This window comes from Pantherophis guttatus, chromosome 1 (genome assembly GCF_059756535.1).
Source record: "Pantherophis guttatus breed Tessera chromosome 1, ASM5975653v1, whole genome shotgun sequence".
Classification (NCBI taxonomy): domain Eukaryota; kingdom Metazoa; phylum Chordata; class Lepidosauria; order Squamata; family Colubridae; genus Pantherophis; species Pantherophis guttatus.
The window spans coordinates 28,602,038-28,622,985 of record NC_142063.1 but is presented as its reverse complement, the minus strand read 5'-3'; the positions used below and the strand labels follow the sequence as shown (position 1 = coordinate 28,622,985).

General features: G+C 38.1%; 1 protein-coding gene across 18 annotated transcripts in view; it reads right to left on the bottom strand.

Moving 5' to 3' along the window:
• Positions 1–20,948, bottom strand: part of FERMT2 (FERM domain containing kindlin 2) — a 74,672-nt gene that overhangs the window by 16,026 nt on the left and 37,698 nt on the right. For 11 of the 18 annotated variants that reach the window (XM_087881922.1, XM_034433373.3, XM_034433374.3 and 8 more), the window contains exons 5-10: positions 12,948–13,173; positions 12,753–12,855; positions 11,383–11,490; positions 9,486–9,620; positions 4,878–4,927; positions 1,435–1,559 (exon numbers count right to left, since the gene is read on the bottom strand). In XM_087881922.1, coding sequence (XP_087738048.1) covers positions 1,435–1,559; positions 4,878–4,927; positions 9,486–9,620; positions 11,383–11,490; positions 12,753–12,855; positions 12,948–13,173 — 747 coding nt within the window. Of the gene's footprint in view, positions 1–1,434; positions 1,560–4,877; positions 4,928–9,485; positions 9,621–11,382; positions 11,491–12,752; positions 12,856–12,947; positions 13,174–15,116; positions 15,150–20,948 lie in introns of all 18 variants that reach the window. The other 7 variants (XM_034433368.3, XM_034433371.3, XM_034433370.3 and 4 more) reach the window with 1 other exon arrangement.

Here is a 20,948-nt window from a genome sequence, read left to right as displayed (position 1 = left end):
CCTTCATTACCACTAAGCTAGAAATTCATATTTTTCCTGCTCAGGAGAAGTTGGCTTATCTGGACAGAGAGATCTGAGCTTGGCATACCTGACCATGCTTGCATTTTTGAAGTAGCCAGCTTGTCTAGGCAGAGGAGGCCTCTTATTTTGGCCTCTCCCACTTTTTTGGAAAAGCATCTTTCGGACAACCATGACCTGGATGATTGAGAATCTCCATAGACATTGTACACTGATTATTAACTAATTAATATGTTAACATAAGCATAGTAAATTATTCTTGAAACTGGGACCTGCTAAATCCAAACAGCACCCGTCACAGATAACTATAAATGGGAAGATAAAACTTTTTTATTATTCTTTCATTTGAGGTGTTTTTCTACCAAATTCAGGAAATTAAACCAGCATTTTTGAGGGCTACTCCATGGTCAATAGTCAAAGAAAATTAATGGATACTGGATAATGGAAACATAATGTTCAGAACAGTGATATAGGATTTTTAATGCAACCTTTTATAAAGGACAATGATATATTTTTTAAAATAACTCATTTTCTTGGAAACAATTTCAGCTTTATTTCAGCTCTCCCAGCAGAATTCTTTTAAAATTCCATCATCAACAGTTTTGTTAAAAAGCTCCGAAAAAGGTATTCCATGCTTCTTTTCTCCAGTTCATAGTTATAGTCTGAAGTCATCTGGCAGCCTTTCTGTTTCTGCCTTGAAGGCTTTAAAAGCGAATGTCAGTAGTGCCTATTGCACAATCCATTAAACTGGAATAGCTTATTGTGGAATACAAACAGAGCTGGTAGCCAGAGGAATGTCCTATACAGCATAAATTCCTTGTCCCCATCTGAATAAAGTTGTGTGGGCACGTGTGTGTGCGCTCAGCACACTAATGCAGAGGGAGGAAAATATATTTTAAAAAGGATATTCTATTGGTTAATAAAATTTTCCTAATTTTTGAGCTAAAGTCATTTATTTGGTTCTCACTTTCATTTTATTTGTACTTTATACAGTATATTATATTGAACAAATACAGACATTATGCAATTAGGCAACATTTTGCCAAATCAAAGAATCCTGCATCTAGTTTTGCCATTAAGCCATCAGCAGTCCTCTTGGGGGGTGGGGTTATGCTTGTGGAAGGAACATGTAGCTCCACAAAATATTTCAATCCCTTCATCCCTCAGTTCCCTGGTTGTGTCACAAAAAACAAAGTGACACTCTACTAATTCTGATGGTCCCCAGAATTTAGTGTGAAAGAAATCCTGCCTTTCAGCAAGTGAATGATTGATGCAGAGTCATTCTGGAGTAATACCATGTATGAAAATATTTGCATCTCATCGCAAGGTCAGAGAAATGTCAAAATAAGCAAATTTAAAATACAGCTCAATCATGGAGAGATGAGAAGATCACCAAAACTGCATTTGCTCTGTTACCTCTCAAATTCATCTGATGAGCTGGGGTCCCGTTAGATTCTTCTTTACTTTTGAAACAGGAGATAGATGTGTCTTTGAAGGTACACCAATACTGCTTATAACCCTTCAGTGTTAGCTTCTTTGGCCTGTAAAGTAGTACACTATTACTACCACTGAATGAAATGGAGGTACATTTGCAACAGCTTCTCATCTATTGCCCGCACACAAACTTGTGGTCTTCTGGCTGCTGCTGAATCACAATGCTTAGTTGCCTAGTTAATATGGTCAAAGATGGGGGATGCTGCTGGGAACTAGTCTTTAGCACAATCAGAAGGGTCACAGATTCTTGATTTAGCGCAAAGTGATTTATATGAGCTGGTTCCTTCAGCCCCATGTAGAGCAAATTATAGTTTAGTCTCAAGGCAAAAAGTGCATGAGTGATTATTGCTAGTATAGCTTATTACTGAAATTGGCCACAAGTGATACACCAGCCAATAAGTGGTAAAGGTTCCCAGGGTCACTGCTCCATTTAAAAGATCTCACTCCATCTGTATAGAGGAGACATTATTCATGGGGATAACAATCATGTTATACAACTGCAGGTTGCTTACAGTTATTGTTTCTCTATGCCATGGGTGCCAAACTTGCCATGTCACATTGTTGTAACGTGACATTTTGCAATGTTTTTCCCATTTGCAAAGCTGGGGTGGGTGTGGCCTGCATGTGACGCATCTGGCCTGCGGGCCGTCAGTTTGACGCCCCTGCTCTATGCAACACACAGCTACAGCAAAACTGAGTCGCATATTATAGGCCAGTGATGGCTAACCTTTTTGCCATTGCGTGCCAAAAGCAGGGGGAGTGCGGGGGGGTGTCACATGTGTGTGTGCGCCCACACCCATAATTCTATGTGCCCCCCCGGGCATGCGTGCATGATCCTCCTGTGTTCCCCCTGCTTTTGGCACGTGATGGCACAGTGGGCCCGGTAGGCCCGTTTTTCGCTCTCCCCAGGCTCCAGAGCCTTTCTAGGAGTCTGGGGAGGGCGAAAACGGCCTTCCCCACCCCACCAGAAGCTCTCTGGAGGCCAGAAACAGCCTGTTTCCCAACCTCCGGTGGGGCCGCAAGTCAGCAAACGGGTCATTTCCGGGCTCCGGAGGGCCTCCCGGGGGGGGGCATTTTTGCCCTCCCCAGGCTCCTAGTAAGACTCTGGAGCCTGGGGAGAGTGAAAAACTGGCCTTCCCCACCTCCCTGGAGGCCTTCCGGTGCCTGGAAGCACTGTGTTTCCTGACCTCCTGTGAGCCCAGAAGGTCCAAAAATCAGCTGGCCAGTGCGCACATGCTCGCCGGAGCTGAGCTCACGTGCCCACCGATATGGCTCCATGTGCCATAGGTTCGCCATCATGGTTATAGGCTGATTTTTCCCCCCAGGTTGTATGAGTTAATAAACACCTGAGCTTCAAAACCCAAGAGCAGCATTTTAAAAAAACTAACAGTGTCCCCAATGCATTCTAGAATGCTATTGCAGATGTACAGGAAATCCTTGATAGATAAAGCAGTATGAAAATATTTTCTGGAGGACAGGAAGTTTGCAAAATGTTATTGTTTATAAGAAAAATAGACTTATTTTGTGCCTCAATATGTGATATATGCAGGGATTTTCCTCTGAACCAGAATTTTAGGCTGCTTTCTCTTTCATAACTAACACAGGTTCTTTGGTACAGAGGATTCATCTCTACAAAAGCCCACTGAGATAGGTTAAGTACAGAGAAGAACTTGCCAGAACTGGTGGTTAAGCAATTAGAAATCAAATCATTATTCAAGCCCATCATTCAAAGTGCCTTAAAATAAGATCTATCTTAAAACTACAGTTCTAAAAAGTGATAAATTATGTAATAGAGTTATCAAAAGGAAGTGCTTACTAATAAATGGGAGAGCAAGTATATTTTCCCTACTTATTAAAGAAAACAGAAAAGAGAAAGAATTGCCTATATGGTACCAAAGGCTGACAAAGCCATTTTGTAATTCTTCTCAAAAGTACCGATAGTTTCTATGCTATTTCCTTTCAACTGTTCTTCCTGTCAATTCTGCAAAATTCAACACGTCTTTGTACCAGTTCCAAAATTCATCTCATATCCGTAGTATGGTGGGGTATTCATTTGTAACACAGCTAAGCCTGCCAAAATATTAACCCAAATCCAGACACAACTGTTTCTAGTTTTCACATGTCCAGATCCAAGATAATATTCTTCCTATTTTTTTTCCCCTCAAGAAAAGTCTTATTTAAAAGTAAAAACAAACCTGATTAAAGAGCAGCAAAATTAGTCTAAAGCTTGTCTTTTCTGGCAGTATCCAGTGATTAACTGGACTCTTATCTATCTATCTATCTATCTATCTATCTATCTATCTATCTATCTATCTATCTATCTATTATGCTATCTATATGCTCATCCCTAGTGCCGCATAACGGGAGCTCACCCCGTTACTAATCCCAGCTTCTGCCAACCTAGCAGTTCGAAAACACATAAAAAATGCAAGTAGAAAAATAGGGACCGCCTTTGGTGGAAAGATAATAGTGTTCCATGCGCCTTTGGCATTTAGTCATGCCGGCCACATGACCACAGAGACGTCTTCGGACAGCGCTGGCTCTTCAGCTTTGAAATGGAGATGAGCACCGCCCCCTAGAGCCGGGAACGACTAGCACATATGTGCGAGGGGAACCTTTACCTTTACCTTTATGCTCATGAAATCCAAGAAAGATACTTGAATAATACTTCAAACTATGCAATATCATCCCTATTTTTAGGACAAGGGTATCCAACCTTGGCAACTTTAAGATTTCAACTTGTAGAATTCCCCAATCAGCATGGAGGATTCTGGGAGTTGAAGTCCAGAGGTTTTAAAGCTGCCAAGGTTGGATACCTCTGTTCTAGGGTAACTGGAGAAAATGCCAGCCCCAATCACTGTCTTTAGGAATTGAAAAATGACATTCACTCCTTATTGATCAAAGGAGCAAGAAATGACACACAGGAATCAAGTAAATCACAAATGACTGCATTTTTATATTTTCCAGTTATTTGATTACCTAAAGTAAAATTCCGAACAATGTAAATTAAATCAATATGCAAAGGTTTCTCTAGTCATTACAAACAAACAGCATAGTTTCTGAAGCACAGTTACTCTTCGGACTTCATGTATTTTCAGGTTTAGCCCTGCAATTTAAGAAAAATTCAAGAAAGGAGTGGGAAGATTTTAAAGTGTCTAATTTTTTTAAAAAGAGTTTTTTTACTTGGGAATTTTAGGATGTGTGGACTTCAATTCTCAGAATTCTCTAGCCACACATTTTAAAGTTGTCAAGGTTGAGAAACCTTGCTCTAGACACTAAGAGATAAGCATTTATTATAACCTATTTATTTATTATAAAGCTTATTGATTTGTGCTGTTTCTTCCAGATTTCCAGACAGTACTTACTTGAACACTTTAATGTAGTCTGCCAGCTCCGGGATGGAAGTGATGTCACCCTGTAAACAAGACAGCTGCCATTATATTTTATCTGCCAGGATCTGAAATTGGTTCGTGAAAGAGAATGCTGAGAAGCAAACAATTTGGAAGAATCAATTTAGCTGATTAAATGAATACATAGTTCCTTTATAAAAAGACAATGTTCTTAGTTGAGGAGGAAGAAGAGACTTGATTAAAAAGAATTATAGGAATAAAACTACATTTTTAGAAAATCATATTATCTGGAAAAGATAAATTAGTTGTTTTTCTAAACTAGTTTAAATATGGAAGAAAGATTCCTCAACTTTCCTCTATGGCTGACATTCATTTTTACTATCTAGGGTTTGGTTATCATTTCTGCACAGAGAATCTATGTTCAAAATTCTGAGGCATATTTCAAGACACTGCTCACTTAAAGGATATGTGGATCAAGAATCATAGCCATCACCATTACTTCAAATGATGAAACACAGTGACATTATAATGCAGTTGTGAGCTATATGTAAGATTGTTTATAACATGGAGTCAGCCATTAAACAAATCTGGTCCATCATTCACAATTTATTCACTGAAAAATAAATCATTTTTTTTTTCTGATGAAAATCCCAGTTAAATCTGCAACTAAGATATCCAAACTACATGTGCTCTAAAGTAGGAATGTAGTAACTTTAATCTAGCCTGGCCTATGGTCTTGGGTTTTATTTTTACTTCATTTTTCAAGATCTAGCAATATGGATTTATACTTTGGGACAATTTTAACATAACTCAGCTGTTACAAATCTGGAATCACAAGTGCAGCACTTACTGCATAACTGTAGTCCTGGATACCTGTCAAAATTATCGGCCCCTCCTCCCGGATATCAACCTTTTATCTCATATGGATAGCAAGCATCCTGTACAGAAACTACTTCTTTGTTCTCCTTGCCTTGAAGACCCTGTGGGCTTTATATGAGCCCATTAACATTCTTCAGAGGAAAAGAAGAGTGAAAATGTAATCAGTTTCAATCTCTCTCTTTCTTTTTCCCAGACAGGTGAGCATCTTTCCAAACTGGGCTTTTCTACGAAAGATGATGGACAAAAGCTTGTTTTCTATGAAAGTTTGTTTTCTATGAAAGATAAGGCCCACTTAGTTGATCCATGAGAACAGCTAGGATGAGCCTCAGTGGCGCAGTGGTTAGAGTGCAGTACTGCAGGCTACTTCTGCTGCCTGCAATTTGACAGTTCAAAACTCACCAGGCTCAAGGTTGACTCAGCCTTCCATCCTTCTGAGGTGGGTAAAATGAGGACCCAAAATTGTTGGGGACAATATGCTGATTATGTAAACCGCTTAGAGAGGGCTGTGAAGCACTGTAAAGTGGTATATAAGTCTTTTTTAAAAAAATTGATTTATATGCCGCCCTTCTCCGGAGACTCAGGGCGGCTTACAATGCGTTAAGCAATAGCCTTCATACTTTTGTATATTTATACAAAGTCAGCTTATTGCCCCCACAAACTGGGTCCTCATTTCATCTACCTTTGAAAGGATGGAAGGCTGAGTCAACCTTGAGCCTGGTGAGATTCGAACTTACAGTAATTGCAGACAGCTGGTGTTAATCATAATGCTTAGTCTGCTGAGCCACCAGGCCCTAATGTCTAAGTGCTATTGCTATTTATGTGAGCATCCTTAAGCCCCTGGGCATCAGGATTGCAACCTGAAATTTATATCCTTATATTTACATTTATAATTGTTTTTCTTAAAAGAACTGATCTGATTCCGCCATGTGCTTTGAGAGCTGCAGGTGGGCTCAACCACTCCTCTATCAGGATTCTGCTCATTCTTTTTCTTTTGCTAAGAAAAGAGAAGCTTTTGCCTTTACTAAAAAGAGTATTCCTTCAATTTTGGTAACTACGGATACAGAATTCAGTGGTCTTTAAAGTTTGGACAGAAAAGGGAATTCCACTGATCTGCACACAGAACTATGTTTTGCTTAGCTAATGGTATTTTTCTTTCTTCATATGTCCAAATATGCATGCATTTCTAAAGAACAGTTCTAATCTGGGATAAGAGAGCATGATTCATTTTGACTGAAACTTAAGAGTCACAGTTAAGATAGCTTCCCGACTTGTACTATATTGGATTGATGGAGATCGGAAGCTTTTAAAAAATGAAGCTCGCCATATGATCCATTTATCTAAATACATCACTAGATAAAAGGAGCAGGATGTCAAACTCCCTCATGTCATCTAGGTGTAATCTAGATGACTATAACGTCCTCATTTTGGCTTTTTTTCTTTTTCTTTCTTGGAATCTCTTTAAAAGAACCCTCCATTTCTTCCACTGATTCTCCCCACCCCACCCAACCCCCAGGGACAGGCACAATTTCAGCTATGGTCTCCTCAGCACAAGGCTTTAAATGTGGAAAAGGAAAGGAGCCTCTACTAAAATAGCAAAATTTAGCAGGGTAACCAAATCAAATTCTCTTCTAAACTGAAGCTACATGGACATGTCCATGTTATTTTTTTGGCACAATTTAGAAGCAGTTTATCACTGTCTTCCTCCAAGGTTTATAACAATAGTGATAATGATGGCAAAGCAGGGGTGAAATGCTCCCGGTTCGGACCGGATCACCTGATCTGGTAGTGATGGCGGTGGGTGGTTCGGAGAACCGGTAGCAAAAATCTCTGCGCCCCACCCCCCACCATGCCCAGCTGAGCTGCACAATTATCAGAGGCTTTTTTTTTTAACTTTTAGAAGCATTTTTTCTACAACCTCTTCCAACGAAAAAATGCTTTTAAAAGTAAAAAAAAAAAAAAAAAGCCTCTGATGATCAGGCAGCTCAGCTGGGATCGTCAGAGGCTTTTCAAAGCATTTTTTTCTGCAACCTCTTGGCCGAAGAGATGGTAAAAAAAAATGCTTTGAAAAGTCTCTGACGATCCCAGCTGAGTTGCCTGATCGTCAGAGAGGCTTTTCAAAGCATTTTTTAAAAAGCCTCTCTGATGATCCCAGCTGAGTTGCCTGATTGGCAGAGGCTTTTCAAAGCATTAGAAAAAATGCTTTGAAAAGTTAAAAAAAAAAAAAAGTTGGCCACGCCCATCCAGTCACATTACCACCACCACCACCAAGCCACGCCCACAGAACTGGTAGTAACAAATTTTACATTTCACCCTGTGGTAAAGCCTTTATATCCTAAGAAGCACAGACAGATGGCATATTTTACTAAAACGTCTGCACAGACTCCACTGCCTATTTACAGATGTCTTGGAAAACTGGACAAACACATCAAGGCTATCTCTCTTTCATCTTAGGTAAGCCATTGTGCATAAAAAAGTTCAAGAGGTTGTCATGTGGTGGGGGTGGAAGCTGCAGCTCCAAAGGAAAAAAAACCAAAACAAATGACCTGTGAACAGTCCAAGAGAGTCCACAAGGACGTGCTTGGCAAAAATACCCTAAAAATTCCTTGGCAGAGCTGATTTAGCGTAAGTGTCCTTAAAGGACAAACTCTGAAACTGAACTATATAAACGAATCCCAAAAGATGTATGCTTTGGCACCAAGTCTCCATTTCATCCTAAATGTTTACTAAACAACATGATCCCCAATTAGGAAAGCCTTCTTACAAACCCTATTGAAATTAATGGCCCTATGCAAATCATGGCTAGCACAGAGTTCTCGGTCACTACAGCAATGCTTGCACAGGGCAGATTCTAAGGAGGTTACCTGCTTTGCCAGAAAATATCTTCAAGAAAGAGAAGGGCCTAAGTGAGAATCAATTCAGTGCTTTAACCAGAAAGTCCCACTGCATTCATATTCTGCACCAATGTTTCAGGTAGACATGCAAAGTAGAGACTTCTATGGCATCTGGAAGCCAGATGCTCACTCTCTGAATTACTATGAGAGCTTGCTAGTGGAACTTGACAATCTGCTTTCTGTTAGTTCAATTTCTCTATTGAAGATGCTCAATGATTTTGTGCAGTACAGGTAGTCCTCGACTTACGACTGCAATTCAGATCAGAATTATGGTTGTAAAATGCTGAGGTTTTAAGTTAAGGCATCATGTGACTAGATTTGAAGTTATGACTGTTTTTTCCCCCCAACGGTTGTAAACATAGCAAAAGAGTGTTCATTAAGCAAATCCATTTTCCGAAATGGCTGCTTTTTTGCCAGAAACTGGTGAATGTTGCAATTCGCATTTATGTAACTATGGGGTGTTTCAAAGAGCCATAAAGGTGAGTGGTTTACCAAGTACCCAAAATGCAATATTGTGACCATGTGTAGATGATGAGGATGTGTGTGTATAGCCATTTAACTCCAAAAACAAAGCAGGAGATTAAGCGTAACTTTGACCAGTCATAAATTGAGGATTACCTGTAGTTTACCAACTCAATATGGAATAGTCAATGAAAAGGACTAGCAGGATTTACCTAATTCAGTTAAAGATGCTACAGATTCTGGATTCTGAGAAACCTATTTTTTAGGTTATGAACTAAGTTCTTCTCAAACTGCCTGTATATGACCAGCAGTTCGACAGTTTCTCTTGTGTGCAGACTATTAGTCTCAAACTCTTGGGAAAAACATTAAGCTCTTACTTCTCAGTTCTTACCAGAATTGTGGAGGTCTTCCCACCTTCCAGAGTAATCTCCAAATCAGAAAGGGCAGCGTCAACTTCATCAACTTCTTTGTCACTGTTATTCAAGTGATTTTCAGATGACATGATTGACAATTTATTGACGTGGTACTGAAATAAAGTAATTGAAAAATAATTGTATGAACGTATGTATAATCCTCTTGATCTACTCAAAGGCTGCTGATAATACAATATAGCCTTCATAGCACTTGGTCTTCATAGCACTCATATCTAATCAAAAATCTGAACAACAGCCACAAGACAAGAGTGGGACATGTTTTGTGATTTAACTCAACTAATTCTTAATCTAGAATTCATTTTACAAATAAATCTCAATGTTTTTGATTCATGTTTATGTTTATTATATTTGTATACTGCCCTTCTCCCGAAGGTCTCGGGGTGGTGAACAGCCAGCAGATAAAATACAAAAAATACAAAATTTAAAACAATATTAAAATCCAATTAAATTAATTTGGCCCACAGTTAAAATGATTAGGTTCATATCCCTTAGTTCTCCCTTTTCATTTATATAAGAAATATTTAGAGCAGCGTTCCCCAACTTTTGTAGATTTGCGGATTGGTAAGGATGGGATGGTGTGAGCGGCAAGCACAGGCGTGTACACAGCTCCATTTGCGCAAGAGGTGGGAGCATGTGCCCGCTGCTCACATAAATGGAGCTTCACATGCATGGGCTCACCCGCCACTGGCATAACCCGATTCCAAATGGGCCATGGCCTGGTAGTGGACTGTGGCCCGGGGATTGGGGACCCACAGTTTAGGACAAAAATAATTTTCTTTATGTGAAAGGACTTGTTCCATGATGAATAGTCTCTTCACTTAGCACACTACAATGAATATAACTTTTTGTAGAAGCATATTCCCAGGTATGTATCTCCTTTTACTTCTATTTTTTTTCTAATGACAACTTTAAACAAATCTATACCTATATTAACCGGGAAAGAAATAGCTTAGTCTTTTTTACTATTTTACTAAATAGAGTACCTTACATGATACAAAGCCCTTCCATTTCTCATAAAAGGTAATTCTGTTTACACTGATGCTTCAGTTTTAATTAATGAAATTGGACATAACAAGCAGTTGCTTATTATCTATAACTATGATTCTTTTAAGTGGCCGCTAAGTATTTCCACACATGGTAAAATATTAAGAGAATGGAAGTGGCTTTGATGTCAAAACTTCATTTAGTTCTAGATATAGTTAACACAATCTGTTTTGGCCTCAAAAGATTACGTTGTACCTACAGAGTTCCAATAATCCAAGGAGATTTTGAGTTCCTAAGTGGTATGCCTTATGTATAATACATAGAGACAGACCACAAATGAGTTCAATGTGAGACACCTTAAACTGCTAGTATAGAAAGGAATTTCTTTAGAAGGGAAAAAGAAAGTACAGTGAAAAATACATTAAATGTGTTTATAAATTTGTTTGCCAAATGTGCTGCAGACTGAGAACACGGAGGAAGGGGCAAAGATATTTTTGGGAAACCCAGGAATTATCACCAGCTGCCTGAGAGGCTCAGTGCCAGAATCTTGTGGTTCAGTAACCTAATGTACTTGTCGTTTGCTTAAAAGCTAATAAAAAGATACAAACATGTTTGTGAAAAAAGAACCTAAATTCTTTTGCATGAGACATTGAAAGGAGGCAAATCTATTTTAGATTCCCTAAAAAGGTTCAAGTAAAACATTACAGAAAAAAGGCAATATTTGTTGGGACAAAATGTTCTAACTCAAAAAAACGAATACATGCAATATGTGAAATTTAGTACAGCAAGGATTTCAGTGTTTGCTAAGGATTCTTTGAAAAGCAAAAACCAAGAGTTAAAGAGCCCTGGGACTTCAGGGCCAACCCTTACCTGCAGTGCTGCAAACATCATCATTTCCTCTTCTGTGCACTCGATTTCTTCCAAAAGAATAGCCCATTTGGATTGTTCATATAGCTGATTTATTCTGATTGCATCATACTATGGAGACATAACCAAATTATCGATTCATAACCCAACCTATAGACAGTATACAGTTCTTATTACCAGAGACCCTGAAAAAATATCAATAAACTCTTTACAAAGTTCTAATTTTTACTTGCTGATTGAATGCTATGCGCCACTCTGAAATACAACAGACCATTTAAGGTCAGAAGATGCAGTGCTCCAACAGAAAATTTCCTTCCCTCTTGGAACTAACACTGTACAAACCTTCCCTGCTATAATTTAAATAAGCCATCTATTCCAAATATGCTGAAATTATCTCTCTTCCAATCTTATTTCCCTAGTAGATGCAAAATTAATCTTTGCCTTAATGCTGCCTTTTAAATGGTACTCCCATCTTTTTAGCTTTTATCCAGAGTCTCTGACTCTGGATAAAAACTGCAACCTCCCTGAAGGAGCACAATGTGGAGCTTTGCCACACACTCTTAAATGTGTCTTTGTCATTTAAGGCCTCAGTGAAGTGCATTAGTGCATGTCCAGTCTGAGACTTGCAAGCCTTCGAGGCACAAAGACACCTAATCATAATAATCCATAACAGGTGTCATCTTCTTTAGATTACTGCAATACGTTCTGCACAAAATTGCCCTTGAACATCTTAGGAGTACAATTAGTACAGAATACAACAGCAAAACATATTCAGAATAGACTTCAAAAAAAAATCCACACAAATTTAGTTCTGAAATAATTGTTCTTGCTGCCTGTATTACAGGTCAGTTCAAGGTTTTACTAATAACATTTGAAGCCCTTACCAGTTTGGTATCCCATTACTTTGATGATTATTTCCCAAGTATGTGCCTACCCATGACACATGCCTTGTTTATTAATGGAAACTCTGGTCTCAGCTATGGTCATAAATTGAGGACTACCTGTATTACATGGAGATGTAGAAAACAGCCTTGCTGTGGTTTTGGAATATCCTAATCCTGGAAGCCACAATATTACTGAAATTATGGATCTTTTGGTATCAAATAAAATCATAGCTTTTAAAATACAATTTGGAAATTAGCATTAGCATACTGATCATTATTTTCTCCCTTAAATACCCCTCTACGTTATTCTGTTATTATTAAATTATTTGCCTTACTGGCCTTTATCTTGCTTCTTATGTCTTATAATCCAACAATTTCCTAGCAGTTCTGTGAAAAAATTCTAAACTGATCACAGTATGCAGCCAGGTCACTAACCGATGTACATGCACTGAAAATCCTGACCATATTATAGTTAACATAACTGTATACCTTAGGATTCAAATCAAAGAAGCTGTAATATTTGAACCGCAGTAGTAAAGCTTCATTTTCTTTCACCTCTTGTTCCATAAGTGATCTTGAAGAATCTAGCCATCTTCCAAAAGAGGGGAAAAAAACACTAGCTCAGTCATTACAAAGCAATGTTTTCACACAAACAAGTTCCAAAACTAATGTTTTTAAACCTACCCCTGGTTGATCTTGGCTTTATCCAGAAGTGACTGTGGCTTATACATTTTGGCTAAGATTTCTGGGGAGGTGATTGGCTGGCTGACGGCAAGTATACCTGGATTTCCTTCTGATAAAGCACTGTCTCCAAACCAAGCTGAAGTTGGTGATAAAGGACTCCCATCATGAGAATCATAAGTTGGTGTCATAGTTTTGCTATAAAGCCCTGGACTTGAATATACATTCCCTAGATTGGAGAAAGATAGGGAGAATCAAATTAGTATTCCATACTTGGTCCACTCCATTCAGAAGAGGATTTACAATACCAATAACTCCAGAACTCAATTTTTTCAGTGAATGCTGCAGAAATAAGAAGGGATATCAGGTATAAAGGAACATGTGACTATGAGGTCCATATGGCGTCCAGAATTTAACTGTGACCACATGATGATGTTTTGGAAAGTGGTCACCTATGTGATTAAGATATTTAAAAAAATGCATGTGATAGACAAAACCCCATCCATTTTATTTTTTTGTAATAAGACAACCTAGATCACTTAGTGAAGCTAAATGGTAGGATATTCAGGACAACGGAGAAGTTCTCCAAACAGCATATAATTTAATTAAGAAAGCTACAATTAGAAGATGCTATTTAGATGGCTTTAAAACAGGGCCACATCAGGATTGTGTTTGGCCTCGGGGGTAGGCATGGCCAGGGTGGGTGTGGCCAGCATGATGTCACTTGTGTCAGGGGGGCTCCTGTGGTGGCCTGAGCGCTCTGCCAGAGAAAATGGGCACCCAAGCTCTGTTTTCAGCTGCAAAGGCCTCCTGCAACCCTCTGCCAGTGAAACGGAGCTTGGGAGGGTGGCACACGGCCCTCGCGAGCCCTGGCAGATGCCTTGCGGACCGGTCCTTCACTGTTTCCAAGGTGGCCCCACGGGCCAGATCTAAGCACCTGCAGGCTGGATCAGGCCTCCAGGCCTTAAGTTTGATACCTGTGCTTTAAAACAAGGCTGTACTTTGATTTTTATTAGTTCCTCTGGGCCCTCAACATGTAGGACAGATTATAAATATTGTAAATTCTGTGTCTACTCTGGAAAGATACTCCAGTCCCAAATATACTCAGGCCCTAACTCTTGCTTTTAGGAAAGCCATTAAGACTTGGCTCTTCCCTCTGTCATTACTGACCAATTGTGTGACAATCCCCTTTTGATTGTTTTGTTACGTACTTGGCTCTCCATTTTATAATTATATATTGCATTCATTTATTGCTATATGCAGTGTTTCTTTTTTGAATTGGGCAGCTTATACATCTAAACAAACAAATGGATTATACAGCTCTTCATGGCTATTATTTTTCAAGCACATGCATTATCTAAAATATCAAAAGCAATATGGTTCTCGGTACTTATTGTTGAGAAACATGGACGGAGATATGTTATTGCTACCTGCTATAGATTTAGGCCTTGTGGAAAAAGAATGTGGGTGTAATATCAGAGCTTTTCTTATGCAAATGATGGAAAACTCTAGGCTCCACTTTCAGTTAAGCAACATTTTTCCAGTCAAAATAGACAGATCTGTACCTTTACTTCATAGTTACACTGCATATATAAAGTATAAAAAATATGAATAATTTCTATTTCTAACACTCAGTTTCTGATAGAACATTAAAATACTGTGTTATTTATTTATTTTATTTATTTATTTATTATTCAAATTTCTATACCGCCCTTCTCCTTTCGGACTCAGGGCGGTGAACAGCCAAAATAAAAACATCTATACATAACATTACAGTTAAAAATAGAGTTAAAATAATTTATAAATTTGGCCCGTAATTTAAAACTTGTCAATTTAAAATCAATATATCAATTTTAAAACTAACCCTAAAATCAAGACAGACAGGCTAACTGAAAAAAATAAGTTTTTAGGGCCCGACGCACTCAATATATATTAACTGTTTTCCCAATTAGAAAAAAAAAACCTCAGAACCTAAATCACATATTTTGTAACAAATACCTAGAGATACCATATGGTCAAAATATAACCAAGAGACAACTGTGAGAGACAATTGTGAGACACCACTTGGTCAAAATATAGCCAAGAAGTTCCTTGGTTTTCAGATTCATATAGTTCAGAGAAACAGGAAGCAGAAAAGACAGGAGAGAAAAGTCCTATCCACATGAGGCTCACCTTTTACTGGGCCAATGTAAAGAACATCAGAGCCTATAAGAAAGAAAGAAAGGAAAATAGAAGACAGTAAGGTAAAGGCAGTGAAAGGAATAGAATAAGAACAACAAGGATGAAAATAGGCAAAGTACAGTAGTAAGATATTCAAGGATGTCATCAAGAAAACTAAGACTTCAAGTTGAGATATTTTACATTTTTTAAAATTTTCACATGATAAGAGATAAGTTTAATAAAGAGAAGAAAATTAATTTCTATGAGATTTAGACATGATAAAAACTAAGCACATGAAAAGACATGACAAGAAAATACTACATAACATGAAAAGGAAACACTACAGTCGGAGCATTAAAATGTTACTAATTTAGGTAAGATATCTGAAAAAGTCCTGAAAGCAGTAATTTTTCTTTTCTGTGTTCCTGAAGTACACAGAAACAGGCTGCTTGGTTTCAGCACAGTATGTGGTTTCCAGTCTCAAAACCAATATTTCTTAAAATAGTTCAGAACAACTGCACATTTCAATACAGCAGGCATTAAGCTAACATGCATTGCTATTTGCTGTCTCTACATCAGCTTGAACAGAAAGCCTATTCAAACCACTTGGTAAATAATGCTATTCTTTGTAACAAAAAATCCAGATAGGTAGGTGAGTGGGTGGGTGAGTAGATAGGTAGGTAGGTAGATGGAGTTAAGGAGGGAGAGAATATCATAGGATATGATGATGGATGGGCTGCCCTGCCCCTGCTCTGTTCAAATCCAATTAAAATCCATCAAAATTCTGAATGTCCATATTTGTTTCATATAATATACTGATCATATCGCCATACAGTTATTTTAAGATAAACTTAAGATAAATGTTCAAACAAAAAGAAATGAATCTGAAGAAAAGCCAATTCTCCCTTATGCTTACTGGTTAATTAAGATGGTAGTTGGAAGAAAAAGCAAAATAAATGTTCTATTCACAAAGTATCTATTTCCACATTCAATACTACATAGTATCATTTCTATAAAGAGCTTCACTCTATAATATCACCACTAGATTGAACTAATATTAAACTTATTGTGACTATCAGAAAACATCCCCATAAAATATTTATCTGATGAAACTATTTTATTTGGGGATTCATTTACAGTTTAGTTTTAGATGACCTATGGAACAAATAACAGGGAGAATTATTAAGAAGCAATTGTTGAAATTGACTTTAAGAATCAACAGCTGAACTATTTTGGGAGATTATAGTTTTGCTGGTTAAACAGGCAGCCACATAAATTTGTTGAATAAGGAAACAAAATTTCATCCAAATATGCAAAATATTTTATAATTGGTCACTTACTGCTAAAATGTAAATAATAAATTCAAGATAGGGAATATAAGCAAAGAAAGAGAAAGATAGAGATTGAATTATCTATTGGCTTCCAAAGCTGACACTGGGTAATTACATGTACAAAATTGTATTATTAGTAAATGAAATTATATTCCGAACATAAGGAACAATTTTGTTGATTTTAATATCAAAGCAGTGCAGACACAGAATATACTCACAGACATATATGACATTACTAGAATTCTGGTTAATTCACTTAAACCTGCCTAGTCTGTTATCACTTTTGAAATAAATTAACAAACCCCAACTATTTATTACTCTGCGGAAGATTCTTTTTATAGAATATTATCTGCACTGTACCATATCTTGCAGGAGAAAGCAATGAGCAGGCAGATGCTACCTCCAATATTTAGATGCATCCTTCTTGCAAACTATTCAGCTTAATACATTCTGCTTCATTTACCCAAAATGAATCATGCAATTCATTTGCGCACGAAAGACTAATATTAAGACGCTACAGATTCTAGTGTAGTGATAGCTAACCTTTTGCCATTGCATGCCAGGAGCGGGGTGGTGGTGGTTCCCACCGGAAGTTGGCAAACGGGCCGTTTCGGGTCTCTGGAGGGGCTCCGGGGGGTGGGTGGGTGGGGAAGGCCGTTTCCACCCTCCCCAGACTCCTAGAAAGGCTCTGGAGGCTGGGGACAGAGAAAAACGGGCCTTCCCACCACCCCCAGAGATTCTCAGGAGGCAGGAAACAGCCTGTTTCCCTACTTCTGGTGGGCCCAGAAGGCCTGAAAATCAGCTGGCGGAGCTGAGCTCATGTGCCCACCAATATGGCTATGCGTGCCACCTGTGGCACGCGTGCCATAGGTTCGCCATCATGGTTCTAGTGCCTTTCATTTTTTAAAAAAGTTAGCTGAACAGTCCCTCTTCCTTTATCTGGCACAAGTCCATATGTTTTATACCAGGGGAATCTTTTTCTAGTATGTTGCACAGCAATTGATGCAATAGGTTTGATTATAGACAAGAGGGAAAAAATCATTTTGTCCACTTTTTTGATCTGATGCATATTTTCTCATAAACTAGCTTGTGGGACAGTCAATCTTCAAATTATGCTTTTCTTCCAACTCTTAGTTACCTGTAGACAGATGCCTACTTAAACATTTCCAATTTAGAATTACTGATTAGATCAGACAGATAATATGACATATAGAAAGCAAAGGGCTTCTGAATATCTTTCTGGGTGCCCAATAGTCTCCTTGAACAGCTGAACTTAAGTCTTGTCTTCCAAAACACAAAATGATTGTGTTAAGACCACCATCCTCACTAGGGTAACTATTCCATGAGCAAGCAAGACCCTTGCAATAGCCATTTTATGAAGGTATCCTCAATTTTTTTTTTTAATTTGATTTATATGCCGTCCTTCTCCGGAGACTCAGGGTGGCTTACAATGCGTTAAGCAATAGCCTTCATACTTTTGTATATTTATACAAAGTCAGCTTATTGCCCCCACAAACTGGGTCCTCAATTTACCTACCTTAGAAAGGATGGAAGGCTGAGTCAACCTTGAGCCTGGTGAGATTCGATCTTACTTTAATTGCAGACAGCTGGTGTTAAATTACAGTGCTTCTGTCTGTTGAGCTAAACCAGGCTCAAAATTGCATCACATTGTCCGTATTTGTTCTTCAACAGAGTATTAGGTTTCCCTGGCTTTGTAATTAAAAAAAAATCTTTTATCTTGCTGATGAAGAATACTGAATGATCCAGACTCTCAAACCAACTAGGGAAATAAGGCAGTCCATAATTATAATTATTTTTTTTAAAAAAAACCTCAGTAAAAGCCCTAGAAAGTTAACAGAAATAATCATGTCACCACAGATTTCTTTTCCCTCCATTTTTAAGAAAAAGAAATGCTCTTCCAGGCATCACAGGAAAATTAAGGATACTCATATGTTCTTGGTAAAGAAAAGGTGGAGAGAGGAATTTTGGACAGGAAAACTATCCTTTCCACTCCTTCAAGATTTTCCCATTGCCGACTGGGCTTCCTGGAGTTGCTTTTCACCAAAGATCTAAACAATGATTTTCTCTGCAGTAATTTCTATGTCCTGTTTGATTACTTTGTCTGAATAGGTGAAAGATGAAAATGTGTAGGGGCTCAAGGCTTCACAAAATCACTCTACTTTTTTTACGTTCTTATGTGTGATTGACCCCCATTCCTTTAGTGTGAAATGCTCCTTACAGAACAGGAAGATCTGAGTGGGAACTGCATACAAAAGTGTTTGAACGTGATTAACTGCATATCCATGGTCATTGTTTCAGTGGAATTTGGACTGCATAGAAAATTATTATCAGCTATTCAAGCAAAACCACACAGAATTCCTCTTTAGCCATCCCTGCTCAACATGTGAGGTCCGGAAATGAAGAGATGGGTATGCACAAAGAACACTGTGGTGAGGAGTCAGGTTTAATCCTGCTCTCTCCCCCACCACATCCTTGGAACCTCTTAAATATGGAAGGAGGGAATCTAGATCTTGGTTCTTTGTTGAAATTTAAAAAAAAAGTAATTCTTATTTAACATAGTCCAGGTTAACTCAGAATGAAACCATCCAAGTATTGTAAGCATATTTCAAAATAATCATTGTTTTGGAAAAATAAGCCTAACTTGCTTCACGCATTTTAACAGAAAAAGAAAAAGCACTGTTACAAAACAGCAGGTTAGTTTATTTATTACCCAGGTTGTTTGAAAGAATGCAGAGAGCAAGAAAAAACAGAATTCGAAGAGGATCTGCGGATTTGCTCTTTTGTTGAGAGTGCTGAATCAGTTATTAAACAACAGCCATTTATAAAAACCTGCATGTTGAAATAAGTGAGAGGAAAGGATAGGGCCTTGAGTAGCTAGATCTTTGCAAGGACTGTAGATATGAGGTTGAGCAACCCTGGTCCAGTGTTTATCTGTGTACTTAAAATCCCTGTTTTATCATTAAGAAGGTCAAAGAATCTCAAGCATTAGCATGCAATCTAATGGAACCAGGCAAACACATAGAGTAGAACTTATTAGTTAGCATTCAAAACATTTGATGTGTATTTTTTAAAGCAGAACAGGCAAAATGCTCTAGAATTCTTGTGTGGGCAGCAAAGGCACGATCAGAATCCATGACTATTTAACTAATTTGAAATGAAGTGAATAATTCAAAATCTAATTCCCAGTGCTATCATCATTTTTCAACTCAAACAAACAAATAAATTGTACACACATGGCTTTTCCCCGCTTAGATGAGGTCTATTTTTTCTCAATGCTAAATAAATAAATACTGAAATTGTGCTTATAGTATAATCAGGAAAGAGATTACTCACAAATTAATGTTTAATAATTCTGTGTTAAGTGAAAATAGCTGAAAAATAGTCTTGTGGATTTGTGGAATATTCAGACAACCCAAACCATTGACTACAAATTTTAAAGAAATCTCTCCCACCTATGGAGACAGATCAGCCTCTTAATTTACTAAGGAACTGAAAACAATAATGCAGACTGGGTGATAGCTGAAGTACATGCGTGGGAATTCTTGCAATGGATCAAAACAACAATGGATCAAAACAAGCATTGATTGTGGCTTCTTTGATGAAAAGAAGCAGCAAAGAGTATATATTTTTCTGCCTTCACTACCTCCATACCAAAGGTTTGCATTGCTTTTTTGTTCTGGGTAGAATCTCCAAGATGTTGGAAGGGACAAGCCATGATTGCCGTGAGCAATTTAAAGTTGAATAGATTAACCTTGGACTTCTACATGAAGGCAGTTTAAAGGTTAATAATGCAGCCTGCTTGCTTGCTTATTTATTCATTCCCCACCTTTATTGTTTTTACAAATAATTCAAGACAGTGAACATATCAACACACCTTCCTCCTCCTATTTTCCTCACAACAACCCCATGAGATGAGTTCGGCTGAGAAGATAGTGTATAGGGAGAAAAGCAGTCTTCCTTTTCCCCTATACCCTTGTCTCTCTCAACCCAACTCATATTTCATTACCCAGCTGGATAACATCATCAGTGCATGAGTGTGGGTTCTGTAGTAGCTTGCCCTGCCAGTTTCGGTGGGGATATAGTCTCCTCCTTGGTGGTTCCTTCATTATTGTTTTCCACGTTATTGTTTGTCTGATGCTGATCATCCCTGTTTCTCTGATTATGGGCTGCTGGAAGAGATGTGTTTTAGTCTTTTTACTTCCTAGGTATTTTATTGTCTCTGTTTTGAATCTTGTGTAAATGTGGTTTATCTCTGTGAATGTACTGAGGGGTGTTTTGTCTGAATGCCAAGCTTCCAGGAATTCTTGTCTTTCCTTGAGTAAACTACCTCATGCTTAGGAGAGCAGATCAAATGCTTCTTCATAGGTGGGAAGTGTTACCCCCAGCATAATGAAAATAAGATTCCTATTGAAAAAAAATCTTTTCTGATCCAGGAGATCTGTGACACTGTAAGATAATCTAAAACATTTTATTTCTGGGAAAGAAGATGAAG